This window comes from Pyrus communis, chromosome 5, assembly GCF_963583255.1.
Source record: "Pyrus communis chromosome 5, drPyrComm1.1, whole genome shotgun sequence".
Lineage (NCBI taxonomy): Eukaryota > Viridiplantae > Streptophyta > Magnoliopsida > Rosales > Rosaceae > Pyrus > Pyrus communis.
The window spans coordinates 25,919,501-25,944,654 of NC_084807.1; the positions used below are offsets into that span (position 1 = coordinate 25,919,501).

General features: G+C 36.0%; 3 protein-coding genes and 1 pseudogene across 3 annotated transcripts; 3 read left to right on the forward strand and 1 right to left on the reverse strand.

Annotated features, from left to right (window-relative positions):
- Positions 1-5,238: 5,238 nt before the first annotated feature.
- On the forward strand, positions 5,239-9,241 carry LOC137733175 (flavanone 3-dioxygenase 3-like; annotated as a pseudogene).
- A 2,103-nt stretch (positions 9,242-11,344) lies between these two features.
- Positions 11,345-12,236, forward strand: LOC137734002 (uncharacterized). Its single transcript, XM_068473230.1, has 2 exons — positions 11,345-11,683; positions 11,968-12,236. Exons 1-2 carry the CDS (start codon positions 11,422-11,424, stop codon positions 12,153-12,155), a joined length of 450 nt encoding a protein of 149 aa, XP_068329331.1. The 5' UTR covers positions 11,345-11,421; the 3' UTR covers positions 12,156-12,236.
- A 2,862-nt stretch (positions 12,237-15,098) lies between these two features.
- LOC137734001 (GTP-binding protein YPTM2) lies at positions 15,099-19,102 on the forward strand. Its single transcript, XM_068473229.1, has 8 exons — positions 15,099-15,280; positions 15,885-15,957; positions 16,438-16,485; positions 16,564-16,611; positions 17,941-18,012; positions 18,124-18,279; positions 18,392-18,495; positions 18,664-19,102. The coding sequence occupies exons 1-8, from the start codon at positions 15,267-15,269 to the stop codon at positions 18,755-18,757; spliced, it is 609 nt and encodes a 202-aa protein (XP_068329330.1). The 5' UTR covers positions 15,099-15,266; the 3' UTR covers positions 18,758-19,102.
- Positions 19,103-19,985: 883 nt separating this feature from the next.
- Positions 19,986-22,333, reverse strand: LOC137733486 (probable transcription factor At5g61620). Its single transcript, XM_068472635.1, has 4 exons — positions 22,042-22,333; positions 21,377-21,591; positions 20,900-21,139; positions 19,986-20,288 (listed from the first exon to the last, which is right to left on the reverse strand). Exons 1-4 carry the CDS (start codon positions 22,331-22,333, stop codon positions 19,986-19,988), a joined length of 1,050 nt encoding a protein of 349 aa, XP_068328736.1.
- Between the last annotated feature and the right edge of the window lie 2,821 nt (positions 22,334-25,154).

The following is a 25,154-nucleotide window of genomic DNA, read 5'->3' on the forward strand; positions in this document are numbered from 1 at the left end:
TCAAGCACATCTCCTCCCTACTTATCCACATGCATTTTTTGTTCAACAGCAGCCTCTGCAAAATTCATTGAGGCATAATTCCAATCAAGGTCGCAACAATAATCGCAATTATAACACTAACAGAGGGTTCAATCGAGGGAAATTTTCTCGTAATACTTATTTAGGTAACAATCACAACAACTTTTCTCATGGCAACTATCAAGGTTCTCGTGGCAATTTTCAGCACTCATAATCTCCCACCAGTTCTAAAGTTCCTTGTCAGATTTGTGGTTCCACCAGCCATGAAGCCATTGATTGCTTTGATCAGATGAATCCTGAGATCTATGGAAAAGTACCACTTGCAAAATTGGCTGTTTTCTGTGCTCATTACTCTTCTAAATCAAATCATTCTTGGCTAATTGACTTTGGTGCCACATCTCACATAACAAATGACATTGCAAATATCTCAGCTGCTTCTCCCTATACCGGTGAAGATAAGGTTTATATTGGCAATGGTAAATGTTTGTCCATCTCTCATGTTGGTCATTCATCTTTGAATACCCCTCATGCTTCCTTTAAACCGAGCAATGTCTTACATGCTCTCACATGACTCATAACTTGCTGTCTACTTAGCAATTCTTAATAGACAATAATTGTGCATTATCTCTTGACCCTGATGGATCCATTGTAAAGGATCGTATTTCAAGGAAGATGTTTTTGCAGGGTCCGGTTAAGGATGGATTCTATCTCATTCAAGCATCCAGCTCAACACCTACATTTCCTTCAACTTTCTTAAGTGTCAAAGCTTCTGTCCAAGTTTGGCACCAACGACTCGGACATCATTCTTCATCAAATTTTCGAAGAATCTTGTCTAGCAATAAAGTAGCACTGCATGGAAAATCTGTTGTTGATTTCTTTTGTAATGATTATGCTATCGCTAAAAATCACAAACTTCCCTTTTGTGTTTCTAGTTCTTCATCCACTCATTGTTTAGAGCTGTTTCATTGTGACTTATGGGGTCATGCCTCCAATGTTTCACTTAGTGGTTGTCGGTATTATATGTTACTTGTACATGATTACAGCAAGTATAACTGGTTCTTTCCCTTAAAAGCTAAGTCTGAAGCTTTTCATACATTTGTTGTATTCAAGTCCTATGTAGAGAACTCTTTTGGTAATAAAATAAAGATTTTATGTACATATTCAGGTGGTGAGTTTACTTCTCATGTTTTTACCTCGTTTCTCCAAACTTATGGCATTCTTCACCAGTTAAGTTGTTCCCATACTCCTGAACAAAATGGTTGTGCAAAGAGAAAACACAAACATCTTGTTGAAACTGCAAGATCTCTGCTTGTTGCCTCCAAGGTTCCTCATCTCTATTAGGTGGAAGCTTTCTCCACAGCTTTATATCTAATTAACAGGCTACCAATTTCTGGTTTGTCAAAGTCTCTATGAGAATTACTCTTTCACAGGCCTCCTCACTATTCAAGGCTTAAAGTTTTTGGTTGCAGCTGCTATCCCTGGCTTAAACCTTATGTTCAATCAAAATTGGATCCCAAAAGTGAAGCTTGTGTATTTCTTGGTTATAGTCTACAACACAAAGGCTACAAATGTCTCAATCCAATTACTAGCAGAATGTATATATCTCGACATGTTCTCTTTGATGAAGGTACCTATCCATTTCACAAGTTCACCAAACTATTCCCATTGCTTCCATTAGCTCACCATCAGTTGATTTGCAATTTTCTATGCTATCTCTACAACTCCAGATAGTCCTACACTTAATCTACCATCCAGCTCTCACATTGGATCTCACAGTGCCTCTTCTACATCTACCTTTACTAACCATCATGTTCGAAGTGATTCCACTACAAATTTATCTATTTCTGCTCCAAGTATTAGTGATCTCAACACCCATCTTATGGTCACAAGATCGAAAGTTGGTATATACAAGCCCAAGGCATACTCAGCAACCAAACATCCACTTCCCATTGATCTTGAATATGTTCCTAATACATACTTGCAGGCATCCATGTATGCTCATTGGAGATCTGCAATGCAAGAAGAATTCAATGCATTGCAATCTACTGGTACCTAGTCTTTAGTCCCTACCTCAGATTCCCAGAACATTGTTAGATGTAAATGGGTTTTTAGAATTAAAAAGAAACCAGATGGCACTATAGACAAATATAAAGCTCGCCTTGTGGCAAAGGGCTTTCATCAACAGGCTGGTATTGACTATCAAGATACTTTTAGTCCTGTAGCAAAATCGGTTACAATAAAAGTTCTTTTATCACTTGCAGTATAATTTAATTGGTTCTTAAATCAATTGGATATAAGCAATGCCTTCCTTCATGGTGATTTAAAAGAAGATGTGTATATGGAGTAACCTGCAGGTTTTATTGATCCTTTAAAGCCTCAGTATGTTTGGAAATTGAGAAAGTCTCTTTATGGCCTAAACCAGGCACCAAGGGCAAGGTTTGACAAATTATTTCAGATCCTACATACTTCTAGTTTTGTCTAATCTTCTTCAGATTCATCCTTATTTGTTCTCAAATGACCTACTGTTGACCCTAAAAATTACAAAGCCTACGTGGCGCGCAGGTCGAGTAACTAATGAGCTAACTACGTCATTCGGTTGATGCGGGGCATGCCAACTCGTCAGCCGAGCTTGGCTGAGGAGTAAAATTGGTTGATGTTGCGTTGAACGCATTGCTAACTTCTTGATCTTACGATTGCGGCCGAGGAAGGAACAAGTCTCGGCCTTTGGATTCTCGAGCCTGAAGATAAAGCTGCTAGTTCTGCAAAGTTCACGAATCGTCGACGCCCGATTCGGTCACAATGATTATATTCGTAAGAGTATAAGCACGTCGAATCGACACCAAACTATATAGACACAAGTACTTAAAGGTAATGTATGTCTTAATGGTAAATGTGGTTCGGCTATCAGAATGCCGAACTCTGAAACTCACTTGTGAGTATCTAATCATAAAATCACTCGGCGTTCAATGTGCCGAATGTCACAACTCGTAACACCTTACTTCGTTGAGAAGGCTAATAAGATGACATCTGCCAATAAGGATTCCAAAACCCTTCTCGACCAAGACTTGGATAGATAACCAGTCGACCTCGACGCAGTGCTGTTTATCCAAACTGAAGGTGTTCCTCGATCGGCTGCTTCTACGGCAACAATGCTGTTTATCCAAACTGAAGATGTTCGCTGGTTGTCATCACGGTGCTGTTTATCCAAACTGAAGATATGTTGGCGGAAAAAGAAAATAAAAATTTTCAAGATGTTTGAGAGGTTTGCGCAAGGCAATTGTGTGTTGAATTGAAGGGGTTCGATTGTTGCATGATGCCTTGTATTTATAGCAACAAATCCTCCTTAAGATCAAGCTGAAACCATATTCGGATTAGGACTTCTTATTCTGTTCCAACTCTATCTCGACCAATCCTACTCCTATTAGGACTTTGATCTCACCCCTTTTTAAGGCCATATTCATTGTTGGTCGAGAATCCTTATTGCACTATGACCCTTTATCGTATTAGGACTTCTTCGACCCATCTGCTCGTCCAAACTACTCCTTCTTGCAATAGGACTTGACCACCTTTGCTGAACAGCCCGGGACTACCAGGCAGCCCACATAGTACACTTGGAAAAGCTTTGGGCCGAACCAACACTCGGCCCAATAACATTTTAGGCCCAAACACCTTCCTTGGTAATAGTCCTAGTATATGTAGATGATATACTTGTTACAGGTTCCAACACTGCCCTCTATCAATCCTTTATTCAGAAATTAAGTGCTATTTTTCCAGTCAAAGATTCGGGGTCTTTGCACTACTTTTTGGGACTGGAAGTTCAAAGAACACTTGAGGGTATCTTTCTTCACCAAAGCAAGTATCTCTTTGATCTACTTCAAAAGACAAATATGGAAGGTTCTAAACCTTGCTGCACTCATATCAGCTTTACCAAACTTGATCACAGTGGTCTTTTTCTGTCTAATTCCACTTATTACAGGTCTATTGTTGGTGGTTTTCAATATTTGACTTGGACAAGACCTGATCTCTCCTTTGCAGTGAATCAACTTTGCCAATTCATGCATGCTCTGAGAGAACAGCATATGCAGGCTGCTAAACGAGTTCTTCGACACTTGAAAGGAACAATTTCTCAAGGCATTTGGTTTAAGAAAAGTTTTCTTCATCTCACTGCATACTCAGATGCTAATTGGGCAGGTTGTCTATTTGATCACAAATCCACTAGTGGTTATAGTGTTTTTCTTGGTTTAAACCTAATCAGCTGGAGTGCAAAGAAACAAGCTACTGTAGCTTGATCATCCACAAAACCTGAGTATCGGTCATTGGCACACACAGCTGCTGAGCTTACATGGATATGCAAAATATTTCATGATATTGGCTTCCCTCTCAGTTCTAGCCCTACTCTATGGTGTGATAACATCTCAGTTATCTCTCTTGCTTCAAATCCTGTTTTTCATGCAAGAACCAAACACGTCGAAATAAATTATCACTATATTCGAGAGTTGATTTTTGCACATCTTATCAAAGTTCAGCTTGTTTGTAGTGAAGGTCAATTGGCCGATATCTACACTAAGTCTCTGTCCAAAAACAGGTTTTGTTACTTAAAATCCAAGCTTCCCATTGGCACTCTTGTTGAGTCCAATATTAGCTTGAGGGGGTGTATTGAGGCAAATGCCTCAGTATCCAAAACTGTTAATTTGTTATAATAGCAAAGTGTTAGTTGAGATGAGTAGTGGTACAATATGTAATTAGTTATAGTTAGCTAAGGGTATTGTTATATATACTCTATTGTAATAAAATTATCAATCAATGAGAAACATTTTATCCCAATCCAATCTCTCTCTCTCTCTCTCTCTCTCTCTCTCTCTCTCTCTCTCTCTCTCTCTCTCTCTCTCTCTCTCTCTCTCTGTTTTCTTAGTCAGGAAGTATTGGTTTCTACAAATCATACCTTGAGAAAGTGATTTTGGACCTGCTTACTGATTTGATAGTTTTGTGCCTCAAATATCTCATCTTTTTAGATTTTGGACAAACAAAAAGAGGTCCAAGACGGTGTGTATACAAAGTACAGCCAATAGATAATAGCAACACTAAATTGTTTCTATATAAACCATAGCTAGCCATTCTTGCATTTTGCATCAAACCGCTACGTCACATTTCTCTTATTCTCTTTGCATTCTACACTTCGCGAGCTGAGGAAAAGGTAGGGTTAGGGTTTCACATAGAGAGATGGACGACGAAAAAAGTTCAAGCTCATTTTCAATGGGGAAGAGTGCACAAGAGAGAGGCTTGCCGCATGTGCCCGAGTGTTATGTGATTCCAACTTCCCAGCGTGCAAGTTTGACTCCATATGTTGTTACTGTTCCCACCATTGATTTCGTAAGACTGAAACAAGGCCCTGATGAACGAGCACTTGTCATAGGAGAAGTTAGAACTGCTTGCCGTCAGTTGGGATTCTTCCAAGTAAGCTTCTTAAGCACGTCCTTACAATTTTTTATTTTTTTTTCATGCAAAATAAAAAAGTAGGTTTAGTATATTGTTCCGTTCAAAAATAAAATGGTACCCATTTTTTTTTTTTTTTTTACGGAAAAAAATATAAGATATCGATATCTTTTAGTTTGTACGTGTAGTCACATTTATGCATAGGATGTCCAAAATGTAAACACTAACCTTGTTATAGTAATAACAATATTCTTATATGTTATTGACATATATAATATATTATCTAAGCTCATGCTCAAACTCTTAATTTACTTGTAATTAGAGATTATCAAAGAAAATAAGTCTATTTTACATGGGCAGTCATTCTTTCAAAACCTTCACGAGAAAAACCTCTAATTTTGCCACCGTTATCTATATATATTGATGATCTTCATGTTCATGCATCTCATTAGATTGTGAACCATGGTATCCGTCAAACGGTGTTGGATGAGGCTCTTTCGTCGGCGACGGAGTTTTTCAAGTTGCCGGTTTCAGAGAAGGCAAAGTTCATGTCTAATGATGTTCACAGCCCAGTGAGGTACGGGACAAGCTTGAAGGATGGGCTTGATAAAATTTAGTTTTGGAGGGTTTTTCTAAAACATTATGCCCACCCGTTGGCAGATTGGATCAAGTACTGGCCCAACAATCCTTCTAATTATAGGTACGTATCTACAAAGTTCACTCTCTTAATCATTTGCTCTCATGCGCGTCCCGCTTATCTCTTATTTGCTTTTGCTATTTCGGAAAAGAATAAAAAACAAAGTAGAGAAAAAAACATTTGTGGCCGACAATAACTAGATACATCCGATTTAAGAAATGCATGGCATTCAGCTAAATTGTAGTCTTGTCCTATTTTGTCGATCCTGGGTAGATCCTTAATTTGGGCGTGGTTATCGCTCTTCATTTTTTGGCAATCACATTAAATATACAACATGGCCACTCTTTATATGTGTGTGTGTATAAAACATATATATATATATATAAAGAAAGTTGAAGTTTTACTATAAAATTAATAGGCAATAAGGAGAGTAGCTTGCTCATTTAGGTGTGGTGAATTTTTTAGCCAAATACGTAGACTACACGAATTGGATGACATGGAGCACGTGTGACCGTTGGGTTGCCTACTTGCTCTGATCTCATGAATAAAGCTTAAGTTCTACCATAAAACCAACAGTTAATATGGAGAATGATCAAACCTCTTATAAGCCCTTACTAAATTTCTTCTTTCACCGATGTGAAATTTTTTTATATTCTTATCCTTACAATATATACGTACAAATAACTGTATAGCTTAATGCGCCATCCCTTGACTTCTTTGAATGCTTCATGTTTACCATCATTCATGGAAAGTTTTTCTGCAGGGTGTATATACACACAAATACATATTTATAGATGTGTCTCTACTTTTATAATCACATTGTCATAGGTTGCAATATTGTTTAGGGGAACAATGACCCACAATCACCTGAACTTGTTGTATATGTGTGCTTGGATCCGATTTTACATCATCGGTCCGAGTAATCGAGATTGTTGAGTGAGTATGGTTATTGACTGTCGGATAAGAAAGTTAAGATAATTTTGTTATTGTTAAGAGATAATATTATGATTTTTAATCATAATAATTATCTTTTAATAAAATATCTCGATTTTCTTGTACTTAGAAGCAAGCAGAACAGTCCAATTTAATTTGGATTTGTTAGCAGTGTACCGTGTGGATTAGAGCAGCTCGGCCTATGACTCTTATCATGAGGCATAGCCTAGGATTTGATGGTCTTGGATAATGATGAGATAAGAAGCCTAGGTAGGCTAGGCCTTTTTACATTGTTGATGGATGTTGTATGAGTTTAAAGACCACTGATGGAGTTTTGATGATGAGATAAGAAGCCTAGGTGGGCTAGGCTTTGATATGAAGTGATAAGCCTAGCTAGATAGGTTTTTATTTTGTTTGAAAAGTCACGAATGGGAAGGATAGATACGGATCAGTCTTTCTTCCTAGAGTTTGAGTTGCAGTTGAACACCATCAGGCATTGCCAAGCAAATACCAACCTTATAAATACAAGACTTTGTGCATCGAAAAGAACCCCCTCCAATTCAACACACAAACTGCCCTGCGCAAACTTCTCAAACACCTTGAGATTTTTATTTTCTTTTTCCGCCAACACATCTTCAGTTTGGATAAACAACAATGTGAAAGCAACTGGCAACATCTTCAGTTTGGATAAACAGCACTGAAGTCATAGAATCAGCTGACCGAAAAACACCTTCAGTTTGGATAAACAACATTGCTTCGAGACCGATTGGTTATTTATTTAAGTCTCGGGCGACAAGGATTTTTGAGTCCTTGTTGGTAGAGGTCATCTCATCAGCCTTCTCGGCGAAGTAAGGTGTTACAGGTTACTACGTTCGGCACATTGAAAGCCTAATTTCATATTAAACTTCGCAGAACTAGCAGCCTTATCTTCAGGCTCTAGAACCTGAAGGCCGAGATGTGTTCCTTTCTTGACCGTAGTCGCAAGATCAGGAAGTTAGCAATGCGCCCAACGCGACATCAACACATTCTATTCCTCGGCCGAGCTCGGCCGACGAGTTAGCACGCCCCGCACACAACCGAATGACGTAGTTAGCTTATTAATTACTCGACCTACGCGCCACGTAAGCTTGATAGTTTCTAGGGTCAACAATGTGTTAATTGTGGTACATTATATTCTGGAACATAGTTTCTATTCATTTATTATTTATTTATTTATTATTAGTTATATATGGTTGCAATACTGTTATAGGGAAACAATGGGCAAGTATTGCTCAGAAGTGAAGAAACTGAGCATGGAGATAACAGAAGCAATCACTGAGAGCCTAGGGATAGGTCCAACCTACATAAGCAAAAAAATGGAAGATGGAATGCAGGTTACTACAGTGAACTGCTACCCACCCTGCCCTAATCCTGAAATTGCACTAGGGTTGCCACCCCATTCAGACTACAGCTGCTTAACCATTCTTCTTCAGAGCGGCCCGGGACTCGAACTCATGCACACCGGAGACAACAAATGGAAGCAAGTCCCACAGCTTCATGGTGCTCTCCAGGTTCATGTGGGTGACCATTTTGAAGTACTAAGCAATGGATTGTACAAGAGTGTTGTGCACCGAGCCACGTTGAACCGTGATAGGACAAGAATCTGCATTGCTAGCCTGCATAGTTTGGGATTGGAGGAGAAGATGGGCACTGCCAAAGAGCTTGTGAGTGAAGAGAATCCTGGGAGGTACAAAGAAAGCAGCTTCAACGATTTTCTGAATTTTCTCGACAACAATGGTCTAGCAGAAGGGAAGAGCTTCATTAACACACTAAAAGTTGATGAAAATAAATAAATAAATAAATAACATTATCTTAATCTAGCTAGTGCTCCTTTTTGGTCTGTTAACTAGTTTAATTTCTTCTCTGTTTTTGGACAAGAGTACGTCAGTAATTTTGGAACAAATTATAAGGGTCTCTTATTATTTCGGAGAAGGGAACTGAGTAGCAGATTCGAGGGTTAAGTTAGCTTGTTATGATGGCTGGCTAGTATAGCACCACTCCGAGCATAGTTTGTTGCCTCTATTATATTTGTTATTTCTTTTCTTTGCATGTGTAGCCCCACAAGGCATGTGTTAGGGTATTTCGGAGGTGTCTGATTTTGTACTACTACTTTCCTTGATGAAATAAACAATATCGATGTAACTTTTGCAGCAGATGATCAATCTTTTTTAGGGTTAGTCAAGCTATTATTACTAAATAAAAAATTGGTCGAAGAGCTTGATATGATTTTTACCACCTGTAAAAGTAGGGATAAAAACACTTAAAAATACTTGCAAGAGTACAAGGTTGTCTTAGTATAGCGGCTCAAACAAAGTCGTTTTCCACATGAATTGAATGAATAATTTGTGTTTAAAACCAACTATTTAAAAAAAAGTTTGGAAAATGTTGATTTTAGAATTTAATATAATATAAACGAATTTTAAAATAAAACAATTAAAGAAATTAACTAAAGAACAATTTAAAGAAAATCAATTTGTAAAAGCCTAGGGTTCCACCGTCCCCTTAACAATCCTATGCAATTTTACCAACTACTTATGAATTTCTACATGCATACTTTGAAGGTTAGGTTTTCCTAATACATATTTTCCTTGTGATGTTCAAGCGAAAACATATATCTAAAATACAACCCGTTTGTGATGTTTAGATCAAATATAAACATGCAAAACTCATTAAGCTTTGTGAAAACCTTTGAAAAACCATGCAATCCTTAAGAGCGTGATGCCTTAAGTGAACTTACAATTACTAATCACAAGAAGCCCTCCTCAATTTCAGGGTGATGTTCCAACAAAAATTACATCAAATTACTTGTCTAAAAACTCTAATGGTCACGAATCACTAAGACAATTAGATAGTTTAATCGCAATGATTAATAATTCAAACCAAGCATGCATCCATTCATAAGCAAATTAATAAAATTACATATTCATGCTAAGGTTCATGGCTTCGCCCTAGCAAACAGAAATTAGTTACGAACAACTATAAAACAAAATATTATTGAGAATAAGAATAGAAAACACCTAGAAATTAAACTTGAAAAACTCTCTAAAGTGTGCGTCCGTTCTCCTGCTCTCCTTCCTTCCTCAAAACCCTAATGGCTAAATATCTTTATTTATACTACTACAAAATAAAACCCTAAAAGGTCTTAAAAGAAAACTAGGAAACATAATAAAATAATAAAACAGAAAATAAAAGGTTTCCTATTTAAACTAAAATTCGGATTTCTCAGAAAATCAAACTTTTGACCGACCAAATCAAGTCCGATTTGGTTCCAAAAGGTCTCTTTTGAAAGCTGGAGAAGGAATTTTCTACAAAATATACCATCTTGACCTCCAAAATACCCAAACGCCAAAAAACTTCAATATGGAAAAGCTACGCGCTGGGCCTTTATTTCATAACCACAGTCAAACGGCTTCGTAGAAAAATCTGAAACTTTGACACAATCATCTTTAAAGGGGCACGAACATCCTCCAATTGGAATCACTCCAAAATTCATTTCTTTGATCACTTTTTGCTCAAGAGGAAGTCGAATGTCCTACATTGAAAATATATAACAAAGTATCAATATTCTACTAAAATAACCAATGAACTATAACTAAGAATAGGGTAAAATATATGGTATAATATTGACTCATCGCTTATTAGAATTAATGGCTGATGAGAGTTGTTTTTCTACACTTTGTCAGAAAATTGAATAAGGATAAAAATGTAGGGTGCGTGTAGGAGTGCACAACAATTTTTCATAATATCAATAAAAATTGTATCATTTTTACATTAAAAATGCTTTTACAATGTTTCTCATACTCATCACTTTTACAAATCTTGTTTATCAAACGTTCAAATGCATTGTTTTACAGTTCATTATTATTATTATTAAAGCACATCAAAAACAAATATTTTTTTTCAATCCACAGCAATCCTAAATTGGTCCTAAATAAAGATAAAATCAGTGGTAATCAATTTGTGATGCTCAAAAGAAAATTTGACATACTTAAATAATAATGACCCTACTTCCTAAATTGGGTACAAGGACAACCTCAAATTCAGGAGGTGGAAATCCAAATAAAGAAGATTTCAGTTTTGCATTGCTTAGTACTACTACGTCCACCATACGTACCTTTCCATCCCCATCCATAGATAAAAGATAGAGATCTGCAAGTGGAACAAAAGAAAACAAGGACATAATATTGCAGTCAAAATAGTGATCCAACAAACTAGTTCTGATCCCAAATCTTAGCCGTTTTTATTGACCTAACCTTTTCTTTGCTCTATCCTGTCTCACACTTGCAAACTTACTGAAATCAACATTCAAGTATCTCTTCGTTTCCACGTACCAAGTTAACTAGTGAAAGAAATTAGTGAAGATGCATAGATCGGCAAGCTGGAGCCGGGTGGCGGATGAGTACTTCATGCACTCAACTTCATCTCCGTCAGCAGGGAAGGGGCCGTCAGGGCTGCGAGTGTCCGTGTCGTTTGATCAAGGCGGAGATCTGCCGATGTACGATCCTATAGCTGAGTTGGCCAAGAAGGAGAGGTCTCGCGTTAAGTTTGCTGAGAATGCTGTGCATGTCATCCCCTTTGTGCTTCTTTTTTGTGCTTTTGTTCTTTGGTTTTTCTCTAATCCAGGTAATAATTAATTGAAACTAAATAAAACTATTTCTTTTATCTTAACTGATCGTCAATCTAGTGTAGCATCTGTCTGTCTCTAAGAACAGACATTTTTATTGATCATATCTCTTAGAGAGATGATACCTACACTCAATAATGACGTAAAGATGATACAAATAAAAGTCGTTCTGATTGAATTAGTGTTAGTTAAATTCATACGTACAATATTTTAGAAATTGGTTCAGAAAATTACTTATTTACATGTTAATTGTCTCATAGATTTGCTGGTGTTTGACTTGCAGATGCATATGTGAGGATTAAAACGGATCCAATAGCTGCAAGAATAGAAGGGCTAACGTTGGAGGGAGAGATTGAGAATGATAGTGACGGTACTCAAACAGGCGCTCTACCCTTTGTGGATTTGGGACTAGATTTGGACCCAACAACAACAAAACAAACCAGAGATAGATTGAAGAGATTCAAACATTAATAAATTAGATAATATATTATTGCTTACATTAATTCTGTGGACGTTGTGAGAATTTAAATGAATAAAGTAGGAAAAAAAAAGTTGTGGTTTATATATTTTTCTGTTGTTAATCATGAAGTACTTCTTTGTATTGATATTTTCATCAATTTGATATTTGCACGTTGACGTGATGAAAGAACAAGAGTTCGATACAATCCCTTCATTAGAATCGCTTTAAGAGTAAACTAAACTAATTGATATTGACCTCTTGAATTACTTTTTTTAGCAAATTAACCCTTGAGGAAATTCTATCCACTTTGCCATCAAATACTGGCATGTGACCAACACGTGATTCACTTTTGAGGGCTAGAGTCTTGCTAGTATTTGACAACAATGTGAATGAAATTTCATTGAATCTAATGGTGAGGGGTTAATTAGTTGATTTCAAATAATTAGTTAATTTATCAAAGTATAATTAAGAGGATCAATTTTAACTAATGTAATAATTAAGAGAGTCAAACGAAAGTTTACCGATCGTTTTAATCCAGCAAATTACATATGTGTCCGTTCTAAATTCTAGTAGTTACGTTGACAAGATGAAAGAACACGAGGTCAATCAAAGTCTTCATTGGTATCGATTTAATCCAAGAGATCACATATCTGTCCGTACTAAATATTTTAGAAAAAAATTGTCATGAGCTACTGGATGTCTCTTTTGAGTCAAGAAACAATATAGCCAGCTAGAAAAGTCCATACGAAGCTTTTCAAAACCTTTGAAAATAATGCAAATTAATTTAATGGGATTTTTTGAAATGGGTCCAAAGTAACTAAAAATTTGACATATTTTAAAAGTTAAAAGTCACTAAAAATTGGACCTATTTCAAAAAGTAGTCTATAAAATTTGACCTATTTCAAATTTTCCCTAATTTAATTTTGTTTCCTTTTTCATCACGTTGGACAAAATTAAATCCTGAATATATCATGCTCGTAATATCAAGCAAAGTTTTATAAAATTTTGTAACTCAAAATAATTAGTGGTAGAATCTTGTGTTATTTTCATTCTAATTTTAGTCTCGATATGCTAACTATTAAGATGTAAAAAATTTATTTTAAGACTTATGATTTAGAAGTTTTTGGGTCAAAGGTAAAATTCATTACCACAAAAACAAACATACAGAAGGAGTCCAATTACATTGAAAGCACTAAACCAAATAATGGACCCAAAGCAACACTAAAAAGAGACCCAACCAAAAGTTTGAGCCCCCAAAATATACAAACAAAAAACAAGAAAGCCTAGCAACTCTGTCGCTGCCGACCACAAGCCAACGTCACATGCGGGACCGGAGATCCAACCGAACAAAGGCTCTAAATTGTAAAAGGAGGACGTTCCACCATCCGCCACCAAGCACCACAAAGTCCAAATCTGCAACGAACAAGTAGAGGAAGCCAGTGGAAAAAACTTCCCACAAGCAATAGTGCAAATTGCACATAGATGGAAGGTGGTGGTGTGACCACCCAAGCACCAAGCAGGAGTTGGATCGATCATGTAGGTGAAAGTATATTCATTGACACTCTTACGAGTCTTCTCCACTACAAATTTACAATTAACAGTCAATATTTGGGGTGAAGTGTCTATTTCGTTTTTTTCTTATCAAACTCGACTTCACGCTAATTTAATATAATGTGAGAATGGTTCTAATTAAATAATCCAATCACATGTCTCTTTTCATAATGGGTCAAGGAGTATATTATAACTAAAGAGATAATGGAGTACTTGAGCCACGGGGCCATGCCCAACACACTAGATGTGGGTACAGTTCGATTTGGTGCAGTTTTAAAGTGAATTTGAAACCAAAACTAAACTTTTTTACAATTCGGTTCGGTGCAACTTTGAAGCTTGAACCAAAAAATAAACCAAACCATTTTGTGCGATTTAGTTTGGTTTCAAACGATTTTGATTTCGGTTTTAAACTGTTTGAGGGAAGAGTAATGGTACATTCAATTGTGCTTATAGAAATTAAGATTTAAAGAAACAAGGAACATAATAATACAAAAACTGTGTAAACAAATAACAAAATTAAAAAGTAAATGCAACTATGCAAGAGATAACAACAAATCAAACAAGTAATAAGAAAATACTTTTTTCGATATTCTTTGTGTTTGAAGTTAAACAAGTATATCCCGTCACGTGTTGCTCTCCACACCTACAATCAACTTCTTCGCACTCACCAATTGCAGAGCCATATGCATCGAAGATTTTATAATTTAAAATAATTCACCCCAAAAGAGATTAGGAACTAGTCATCTTCCATTTGTAGTGCGGTTAGATTTTGGTGCGATTTCAGATGTTTAAAATTGAAATTAAAGGTTTTTTAACTAAAATAGTCTATGAGATTTGCATAAATTTTCACTGTCCTTAAGATTTGAAATTAATACAAGTGGTCTCTGAGATTGTCCACCAATCATTTTGGTCTTTCCGTGAATAGTTATGTTAAATAACTATTAAAATGACTAAACTACCCTCAATTTAATAAACAAGATGCCAAAATGATTTGATAAAATTTGAGGGTATTTTTATTATTTTATCCTTATTTAATGGAGATTTTTCACGGAATGACCAAAGTGATTGATGATGGATAAGCTCAGGGATCAATTCTATCAATTTCAAATCTTAGGGATCAAAGTGAGGAGTTATGCAAATCTCATGGACCATTTTGACTAAAAAACCGAAATTAAATTATTTTTTCAAACTACTCTGCGCTTTTAAATTGAAACCATTTCAAAACCAGAAGAAGCGACTCATTCGGTACTATCCGATTTAATTCGTGTTTCAGTTACAATTTCCGGTTACAAACGTCCACCCCTACACCGCACAGCAGGCATACTAGTAAAAGTTGTACAACAGTAAAAAACGTCTTTGGCTTCAAATTTTCACGCGTTAAATATAAACCGAACTTTTCGGTTTCATCATCACTTCGTCATTTTTCCAGTTCCCCCTTTCCTCCTCTCTCTCTTCTCCCACTTGCCTTCCCCGAACCTTTTCCTTCCGAGAATCCGACCTGGTCCAGATTCTGTTCTCCGTGGACCGGTCCAATCCCGGTCGAGTTCTTCGCAGATCAACGACTCACAGTCATGAATCCTGAATAGTAAGCCTCCGATCACCTTTCCCTTTTGTTTCCAATTACGCAAACTTTTGCCCCCTTTTGCATCTGAGTATTTTTTACCATTAAAAAGTTAGGAAAAAATGGTTTTTTTTTTACTACTTTCCTTTGATTTCGACGAAAACAGACTGAAGTTTTGATCTTTTCTTTAGATCCATGATGATTTTGTGCTAAATTGTAATGGGTTTGTGGTCAATTTTGAAACCCTTTTGAAAAGTTAGTTAATTTTGTTGGAATTCTGTTTTTTTGCTTTTGAAAATTAAGAAACTAAAAACCCAAATATTGGATTTGTAGTTATTTGATTTTGGTTTTGTCTCAGCTTTTAATTTTGGATCACTGAAACCAAAAAGAAGCATCAAATTATCTTAAGATCTTAAATTGTATCTTGGATCGTCGTGTGGAGATTAATTGGTCAGCTAAGATGTTGATGCTCAGCTAGTTTTTGGGCTCAGCCAATGCAATTTTATTAAATATAAATTACATGTGGTTAAACCAACAGGGTTAATTGGTAGTTTGCAGCTGAACCTGTTGAATTCAGATTTAAAAGTATTGCTAATGAATGATTATGTTGGAATTTTACCTGCTGCAGTGATTACTTGTTTAAACTTTTGCTGATTGGTGACTCTGGGGTTGGAAAATCATGTCTTCTTCTGAGGTTTGCTGTAAGTTGTTCGTACTTTGATCAAATTTATATGGATCTCTTTGCGTGATTCACTGTATACATTGTTTCTTGCTTAAAAGGAAATAAAATGTATGCTTTGTTTGTTGAATCAAGCCTTTGGGGTTAGCTCAAGCGGCGAGGGAGGGAATGTAATGGGTTACAGCAAATAGGATAGGCCCAGGCTTCAAATCCCTCCAATGTAACCATAAAACAAATACTTGATTACTCTAAATTTTCTAGTATAATAACGTATGCATGATTTTCTCTATCATATCAGACCTATTAGCGAATGTGTCATTTTATGCGGGTTTGTATACTAATTATTATTTGCTTTTATCAACTTTGATAATCCCAACTGACTTTTCAATTTAGACTTTCTTGTTCCTGAGCTTCTGAAGCATAGTGTAATATGGTTAATCATTTCAGGAGCTGACTTCATCAATATCAGTGCTGACCTTTTATCTCTCTATGTATGATACAGGACGATTCATATCTGGACAGCTACATCAGCACAATCGGAGTTGATTTTGTAAGCTTTATATTCGTGGTCTAAATAATGTTATAGGAGATACGGCTGTTGATTGTTTTTCTTGTCCTTTCTCTGTAGAAAATTCGCACTGTGGAGCAGGATGGAAAGACCATTAAACTTCAAATTGTGAGACTCTCTCTCTCTCTCTCTGAAATATGGTAGTGCGTGGGGTTTTAAGCCATTTAGTAGTTAAGAAATAGAAAAAATTAGTATTCGGTCCCTAGTTACTAATGTTCATTGACTAAGACGTTATTAGTTTTCAAATTTTGATTGAAGTTCCTAGCATTAATGTGATAATGAATTTACATATTTTTTAAAATAAAAATTAGTAATTGATTTAGGGTTTTAATACTCACACCACTATTAAAATCCTAATTAATTTTCAATAAACATTTCCAAAAATAAAAATTAATAATAATAGAATAAGTTTGTACTCATTAGTTTTTTATAAAAAGATTCTCAATTTTTTAATCTTAAATGTATCCATTCATATAATCTTCAACTTTTTTAATCTTTAATGTACCCATTCTTAAATATACCAATTTGTTATATGTAAAATGTACTTTTTTTTTTAATATAAAACATACAAATTTTTTATATAAAATATACCCAAAATTTTAATATAAAATCCATTCAATTTTTTTAATCCATTTTTAAACTTATATGAGTACATTCTTTTTCGTTGATTTGAGAATGTATCTATGTCAAGTTTAATCAAGGAAATTTGCTAATGTTATTAAGCCTAATATCTTCTTTTTTTCTGTGTTTTGAAGAATGTACCCATGTTTTGGTACAATAATTATTTTTGTTAATTTTGATGAATGTACCCATATTTACACACACACACACACAATATAATAGAGAGTGTAATTTATATTTTATTATTTTTAATCCCACAAATTATGGGTTATATTTAAAATCTCATTAATACAAACAAAAACAAATTTCAATTTTTTATTTTTAATTTAAAAAATATAGTAACTTATACTATTACATTAATGTCAGGGACCTCGGTCAAAAACTAAAAACATACAAGATTTCTGTCAAAGAATATTGATAGTTAGGGACCGCATCCAAATTGGCTGGTTCTTTTTTTTCATTTGATCTCTTAAGATACTGATTGGCATTGTTTTCTTACTTTCTTCATGTCCTCATTTCTCAAATGATGTGTTTTCTCTTGTTTAGGAGTTGTGTTACTGGTGTGGTATGTGCGCCTTTTCAACTACATTCAACTATTTTTGTAGAACTTCATATTGCATGAGGTTGTTATGTGTTCACATTTTGTTGATTCTTATGAATAAATATGCACTATTCTGACATTATTATTGGGCTGAAAACTGAGTTCTAGTGCATATTCATAATGTTCTCATCTTATGAAACGTTGTTGTTTAGTCAATTTAGCTGTAAGACTATCTGTGATATTTTCCTTTACCTCTCTGGGCTCTGGACATGTAGTGGGACACTGCTGGACAAGAACGTTTTAGGACAATTACGAGTAGCTACTACCGTGGGGCACATGGAATTATAGTAAGTTTGCCTTTTTCTTTCTTTTGATTTATGTTTTTATTATTGCGGTATTGGTTTTTCTTGAGGTCTTGTATTGTGGATTCTGTTTATTAATGTTGGTGTATGTTGCAGATAGTTTATGATGTGACGGACCAAGAGAGCTTCAACAATGTTAAGCAATGGTTAAATGAAATTGACCGTTACGCTAGTGAGAATGTAAACAAGCTTCTTGTTGGCAACAAGGCTGATCTGACCGCTAACAAAGTTGTGTCTTACGAAACAGCTAAGGTGAAAATTTTGTGAACCTCCCCCTAGTTTCTGTTACCATATTTTTGTCTAATGGAGTAAGCACTCATCATTTAATCATGACCTCCCTGTTGACTCGCTGGTTTTTCAACAGGCATTTGCGGATGAGATTGGGATCCCTTTCATGGAGACTAGTGCAAAAAATGCTACCAATGTGGAGCAGGCTTTCATGGCAATGGCTGCTGAAATCAAGAACAGGTACTTTTGCACTGTCGTGTATATGTGTGTTTTCCTCTTTTTCCGCATTATAAGAAGAGAAGAGGTTTAATTGAGGCGCAAGGTGTGCACAATTTGCTGCATCTTTGAGTTCAAGGATTTATAATTGACCCATCGGCGCCCACTCATTTCCTTCACATCACAATGCAGGATGGCAAGTCAACCGATGAACAATGCAAGGCCGCCAACAGTGCAGATCCGAGGACAACCCGTCAACCAGAAATCTGGCTGCTGCTCGTCTTAGTTTGATGCTGTTACTGATCTTCTGTGGCAGGAGTGCATGTAGGACAAGGCTTCTCGTCATTCTTCTCGAAACCGCAGGGGACTATTTGTGCCGCCTTAAACCATATATCACGACTTTGCTTGTCAGTAATTCCATTCTTTATAGTCTGTTAACTGGTATGTACAAATGATGTCTGGTCCCTCAGCTACATTTCAAATTTATCTGGTTTCTTCTGTTTAAAGTTACTCGTTGAATTGTTCATGTGGATGCTTAAAGGAAATCTATACGTTTCTGATGTTATTATGTATATGGCAACTAGCCAAGTTATAGTAACTTGAGATAGACTACTCCTTGAGATCATATTTTACTTCAGATGCCCCTTAATTATAAAATGGAGATTTATCCCAATTATTTTTTGTCAATTTACATGGCAAATGATAAGGCTTACCTGTCAGAAGTAGTGCTCAAAGTCTCAACTAGTTAGTAAGATAACACGATACTAATTATTTTTTTGTTTTTTGTTTTTTTAACTAAAGATATTATCTATACTAAGTGAGCCTCAATTCGTATTTGACGAGAATTGATTTTAAAATCTGTTATTTACAAGTGAAGAGGAATATCACTAAACTATAATACTAAGTACTTATACTAATAATCAATGTCCTATTAACTTACCAATCAAAAGTAGTGCTCAAGTCATAACTGGTTAGTAAGATAATACGGTACTATTACTTGTTTAAATTAATAGTTAGTGTCTATTAACTTACTAACTGGCACACTCGTTGCATAAAAGAATGCCGCAAGCTAAGAAAAGTAATCTTATTTACGTTCATATTATCTTTGAGTTGGGAAGGAAAAGTCACAACAACAAAACAGATGGTATGGCCAACATTGTTCAAAACATAATAAAGAAAAACTCTGCAGAATTCAAAAGCCACCTCGCCACGGCAGGCGGGGTTGGTTCCTCTGTCGTCGCCAGGGAGCTCTTAGGGCGGAAATCTTAGGATAAGTTGCTAAACAAACGAGAGGGGAGGATCGACCCGTTCAGTATAGTTATATCATCAACAGAACCTCAAAAAGTGGGACTAATTAAAACTCTTTCCGCATTTTACAATTGTGCACCTCTCTCCATGAATGATTCGACTGAATCAACTTAATTCATTATTCTCGTAATTGTTTTTCCACTTTTAGCTTCTTGTGAATCAAAATTGTAAAAATTTGAAAAATTAAGCTGTAAAAAAGTAATTTTCTATGTGACTCTGATGGCACCAGAAGATGAAGGTGGAGACAAGCTTGCCCCTTGAGAAGGCTGAGGCGGCCCAATTTTAAGCTCTAAAGCATCTTTCTCAGCTGCTGACGTCATGCTGCTGATCCGGCCGGCTGCCATGGATGGACTGCTTGGGAGGGACCCTGGTGACGATGGGATTCCAGAAGGGTGAGAAATTACAGGAGCACAAGTTGGAAAGTTACCATGGTTTTTTATCATGTGGTGGTAACTTGGTCTGTAAAAGTGCGTCATTGGGGCGTATGGGACATTTGCTGGAATTCTCATCTGTTCAAACATGAGCAAAATCATCATACATGAGTTTTGACACTTTGATTTAGAAAAAATAACTTCACATGGAAACAAGCGCATTTCACTTCAAATCATCATAAATCTGTTGTAGTTCTCCTTCTCATAGTTTCAAATATATATACCCAGATACAGAAAAGTTTAGGGGTTAGGAAGGCTACCCCACCCCAGGGTCCAGACATACCACAAGTCTTTTTGAGGACTTACAAATGGGGTCTTAGCCGCTTTTTTTTATTTTATATTTTTATAGATCACACACCAAGAGAGATTCCCAGCAACAGGACTCGAATCTAGACTTTAGCCTAGCAAAGAGAACGATCCTGGTCAACTCAGCCAACCCTCGTTCACTTCAAATATATATAGTCTTGTAATATTGTAAGAAACAAACTCATGGATCAAAGTGTAATTGCAACCGACCATTGGACCCAACATTAACAGTTAATAGGTGAGTGATTTTTGTTCTTTCTATTGTGCGGTTCTTGAATTATTTGTCCCTAATGGTAACAGTTGTCACGGGGATCACACTGATTCAGTAACACTTAAAACTAGGTTCACATATAATAATGGGGAAAAGGCAAAAGGGTTCTTACCATAAATGGCATGGCAGGGTAATTTGGAAGAGTGCAAGTTGGAGACAAAGGAGGAGCTGGGGGGCTATCCAAGCACAGATGTGGGAATCTGTTTAGAATCCGAGTTGGAACGTTGCTAGCCGGTGGTGAGTTGTTGGCTGTATTGATTTTCAGTGGCATAGTTTTAGAGCTGCTAGCCTGTGGTGAAGTTTCATCAGCTGACTTTGTAGGTGAAATTGAGGAATCTTGAGGACCCTGATCCTGCAAATCCCATCAAAATCCAATCATTGATATGAACTAATTGGGATGCACACTACCAAAAATAAATTTGTATAAACGGAGCCGGTCACAACCTTTTAATCAAAAACCGTATATAAGTTAGGGTTTAGTGCTTCTATATTTATGTTTAGTGTCATTTCTATTTTATTTCTGATAGAAATTCGTAATATGTTCTATTCGTGCACAGTACTTGTTTGTAACAGTGGGAGAGATAATTACAGAGAGTTCCTTAAAGTGCATGTCAAAGAGGCTTGATCTGCGTTTCCTCTTATCATTTGTAGCCTGCCTGAGGAAATACTTCTGTGCATGACTAGCAACCTGGGTTGGGGTTCTTGTAGTCACAAAATTTCTTGCTATTCCTCTCCAATCACCTTTCCCAAGCTTCTTCAAACCAGCTAGAAACACTCTATGCTCTTCCTCAGTCCATGGCCTCCCTGAAAATATTCATTTCAAATTCAGTCAAAACCAAACCTGAAGAATCTAAATGCAATTACGCTAACTTACGGAAAATGAATTCGAACCTGAGTGCAACGGAGCAGACACACTGTCATAGGCAACTGATTTGACCTAACCAACATCTCTAGAAAAAAAAAAGGGCTATGTTTGGAGATGCCGCCTTAATCGTGGATTATAACAAGGTGCATTGTTTAGAATTCTATTTACTTCTAATTTTCTTACAAAATTAATATGAAAAATAAAGATAAGGGGAAGAAAAGAGTTCTACGCTTCATAAAGGGAAGAAAAACACCAATGAATAACAAAGCAGTCACACATGCATTCCTCCTAACAACACAGAAGGGAATTAAATCAAAGAGCAAACAGAAAACCTAGACACATAAAACCATCAGTTGGAATTGATGAAACTCTCAAAAACAAAAATGTACCTTTTTTTCTTTCATGGGCGGCCTTGTGTCGCTTGTTATGAATGAGGCCATCCGAGAGGTAGCCGGCATCATGATCAGCCACAACAGCGTTGTTGTTGTGGTCTCCGGTGCCGTCCGCCAGCAGATTCCCCATGCTGTAACTCTTCTTGATAGAATCCTCCTCTTTCTCCATAATGTTCACGCCGAAAAGCTTCAAGCAAACCCCTTTATTTCCATGGCCGTGGTTGCACGTCCTCGAGTTGTGGCCATTGTGACCACAATGCGAACACTTTCGTGCCGATTCCTTCACCATAATTTGCAACCCTTTTCTCCTTGATATCAATCCAAAAATCTTCTAGAAAAAAATAATAAAGAAGATGATGGATTTGATTGCTTAGATATTGATTTTATGGGTGAAAAGAAGAATGAATTTTAGTTTTTTTTCTCTTTCGTGCAGAGGAAGCTATACAAGTATTTATGGGGCGTTTAGTTTCCTTTTCTATAAAGTCTATAACAATCCAACACATGCATCCCAAATTTCTAGAACTTTTTTCGCAAGCGGCTTGTAACTCAGTTGAATAAGAGTATTCGATCATGCACTGTAGGTCCTTCACCACTACGCTCACTTAATTTCTTACTAAATTTCGCTACAAAGGCTACGAAAAAGAAGAAGTGAAAGTTGAATCGAGGGTTGTGATTGGTTTACCGGCGGGTCAACGAAATTCTTTGATTTTTTTTACTTCAATGAGTAACTGGCACGTGGAAGTGCTCTCCCAATCCTATGTGAAGCTGGTCTTACGCAATTGTATGTGCCTCTCTGGAAAGTCGGTGCGCATTCTTGGTCATTACTGCTAATTTTATCTTTTTACCCAAAAATAAAGGAGAAAATGAGAAAAAAAGAAGAATTAAGTTTTCCAGCTTTTTTGTCGATGCTGGTCAAAATTCAATTTTAGATTATCTAATTTGGGAGATAAATATTCAAATTCAAAACAACTAATTTGGATTTTAATTCGAGTCTACTCTGTGAAATTCTACAGTGAGGTTAAAAGTTACATGTTCTGTATTACGGTTGGGTGGTATTAGGTTCGAATCTTGTGGATGGCGAATTCAATACCAAATTAGACTGCCCATTGTGTAGCTTAACCGAACTTCTCCTTCCCTTAGTGTAAAAATATCAATGTGCTCAAAAAGCTACCTGTCCCGTATGATGTTGGGACTCAGTGATAAAACCAGTTGGACGGTCAGGATTTGTTGACATTTGGTTTAGTTTCAACTTACAAGCAATCTGGTCCGTTTAGATGTAACAAAAGGCAGTGCGGTAAATCTGATCAATAAAAAGGCGGTCTGGTAAAGCGTGCTCAAATGTGGTTAATCTGCTTATAGCTGGTCATTTGTTACTTGGATGCCAAATTAATGACTTATAGATAACATAAAAGATATTTAAAAGGAAGAAGTATTGTAGTTTGAGTAATATTGCAAGTGTTTGTTCGAAGAAAAACAAAATATTCTACTAATATTTACTTTCAATTTTGTTAATTCTACCTTTGTGATTTACTCATATTTCCAATTTTATTCAAATATTTTTTATTTTTTTTTATCAATTTGTATAACTTGGCGATCCACATGTAGGAGAGATTTTTTAGTAAATGCTCGTAATATGAACACATACGCCATATGTCCTTATACAAGTGAATGGTACACTTGAAAATAAAAAACTTCCTTTTACTAGTTATATAACAACATATGACATACAACCCCGTGTTTGAACACATTGAAAAATCTCTCCACATATGAGCCATGTGATGCACCTTTTAATATTTTTGAATACCAAATTCACTTATCAATTTTTTCTCGTCAAACAACTTTATTTTGGTCAACAGAATTTTTTGGTGAACAATTTTTTTTTTTTGGGTCAACAAAATTCACTTGTCAATTGGAATAACAAGATTTAATTGTAAGTAAACCTAAACAACTTGGTTGTAACTCCCTAATTTTGCCCAAAAACACGATTTAATTGTAAGTAAACCTAAACAACTTGGTTGTGACTCCCTAATTTTGCCCAAAAAGTTAGTGTTTGAGGGCTTTGAGCTGACCTTTTTCCAGTCCAACAAAATTAAGATAGATTTGTATATGAAAGGGTTGTAATTCCCTTGAACCTGAAACGCACAAGACACCAAGTAAACCGATCGACTTAAACATATGAACAAACACAACGAACCCCTTAAAAATAAATTTATAGATACAACTTTTATGTTGCTACTTTTTTGGGCATGATGTCTAAATCGTTATCATATATCTCATTTTAAAGTATCATTAGATTAATAGTTAGCTAATCAATTTGAGACTTTTTTAAAAGTAAAACTCTCTATGGAGTCTATGTCACTTGTCATTCTTTACATAATGTTTTATATTTGCTTACACAAAATTAACCTTAAATTTTAAGGAAAACTAATGAAAGGGCTTTGAAAAATTTTAAGGTCTTGAGAATGAAAATGTTCTAGCAATGGAGAACACAACTAAAGATAAATGGAGAGCTTATTTTCATAATCTTTTCACAATGAAGACACGGAATGAGAGTTGAGTAACTCAGAAGAGTGTAGAAATTAATCATTCTACTACCAAATCAGGAAATGATAAGTGGTTGTAGCTTTGAAAAAGATGAAGCATAGTAGTAGGTCCCGAAGATATACCATTTGAAGTGTGAAAGGTCTTAGGAGAGACGGGTATAGCATGGCTCACAAACCTTTTCAATGAGATTTTGAAAGTGAAGAAGATGCCAAATGAGTGGCAAAAAAATAACTTTGGTGCCTATCTACAAGAATAAGAGCAACATAGAAAATTGCATGAATTAAAGGAATATTAAATTAATGAGTTATGCAATGAAGCTTTAGGAGAAAGTAATGAAGCATAGATTGAGGAAAGAGACACAGGTTTTAGACAATCAATTTGGGTTCATATCAAGGCGCTTGACTATGGAAGCAATCTATCTCTTACGAAGATCGATGAAACGATATAGAGATATGCAAAATGATTTGCACATGATCTTTATAGATTTGGAAAAAACGTATGATAGGGTCTTTTTGGAGGATTCTAGAGAAGAGAGGCGTACGAGCAGCATTTATCCAAGCAAACAA

Coding starts and splice junctions, on each gene's coding strand:
- LOC137734001 (XM_068473229.1), top strand. Junction 15,958..16,437: donor GTCTTCTTCTGAGGTTTGCT/GTAAGTTGTTCG, acceptor TGTATGATACAG/GACGATTCATATCTGGACAG. Junction 18,013..18,123: donor GTGGGGCACATGGAATTATA/GTAAGTTTGCCT, acceptor TGTATGTTGCAG/ATAGTTTATGATGTGACGGA.
- LOC137734002 (XM_068473230.1), top strand. CDS start 11,422: ATGCATAGATCGGCAAGCTGGAGCCGGGTGGCGGATGAGTACTTCATG. Junction 11,684..11,967: donor TTGGTTTTTCTCTAATCCAG/GTAATAATTAAT, acceptor TTTGACTTGCAG/ATGCATATGTGAGGATTAAA.
- LOC137733486 (XM_068472635.1), bottom strand. CDS start 22,333: ATGGTGAAGGAATCGGCACGAAAGTGTTCGCATTGTGGTCACAATGGC. Junction 21,140..21,376: donor TGCACTTTAAGGAACTCTCT/GTAATTATCTCT, acceptor TGGGATTTGCAG/GATCAGGGTCCTCAAGATTC. Junction 20,289..20,899: donor ACCCTGCCATGCCATTTATG/GTAAGAACCCTT, acceptor ATGTTTGAACAG/ATGAGAATTCCAGCAAATGT.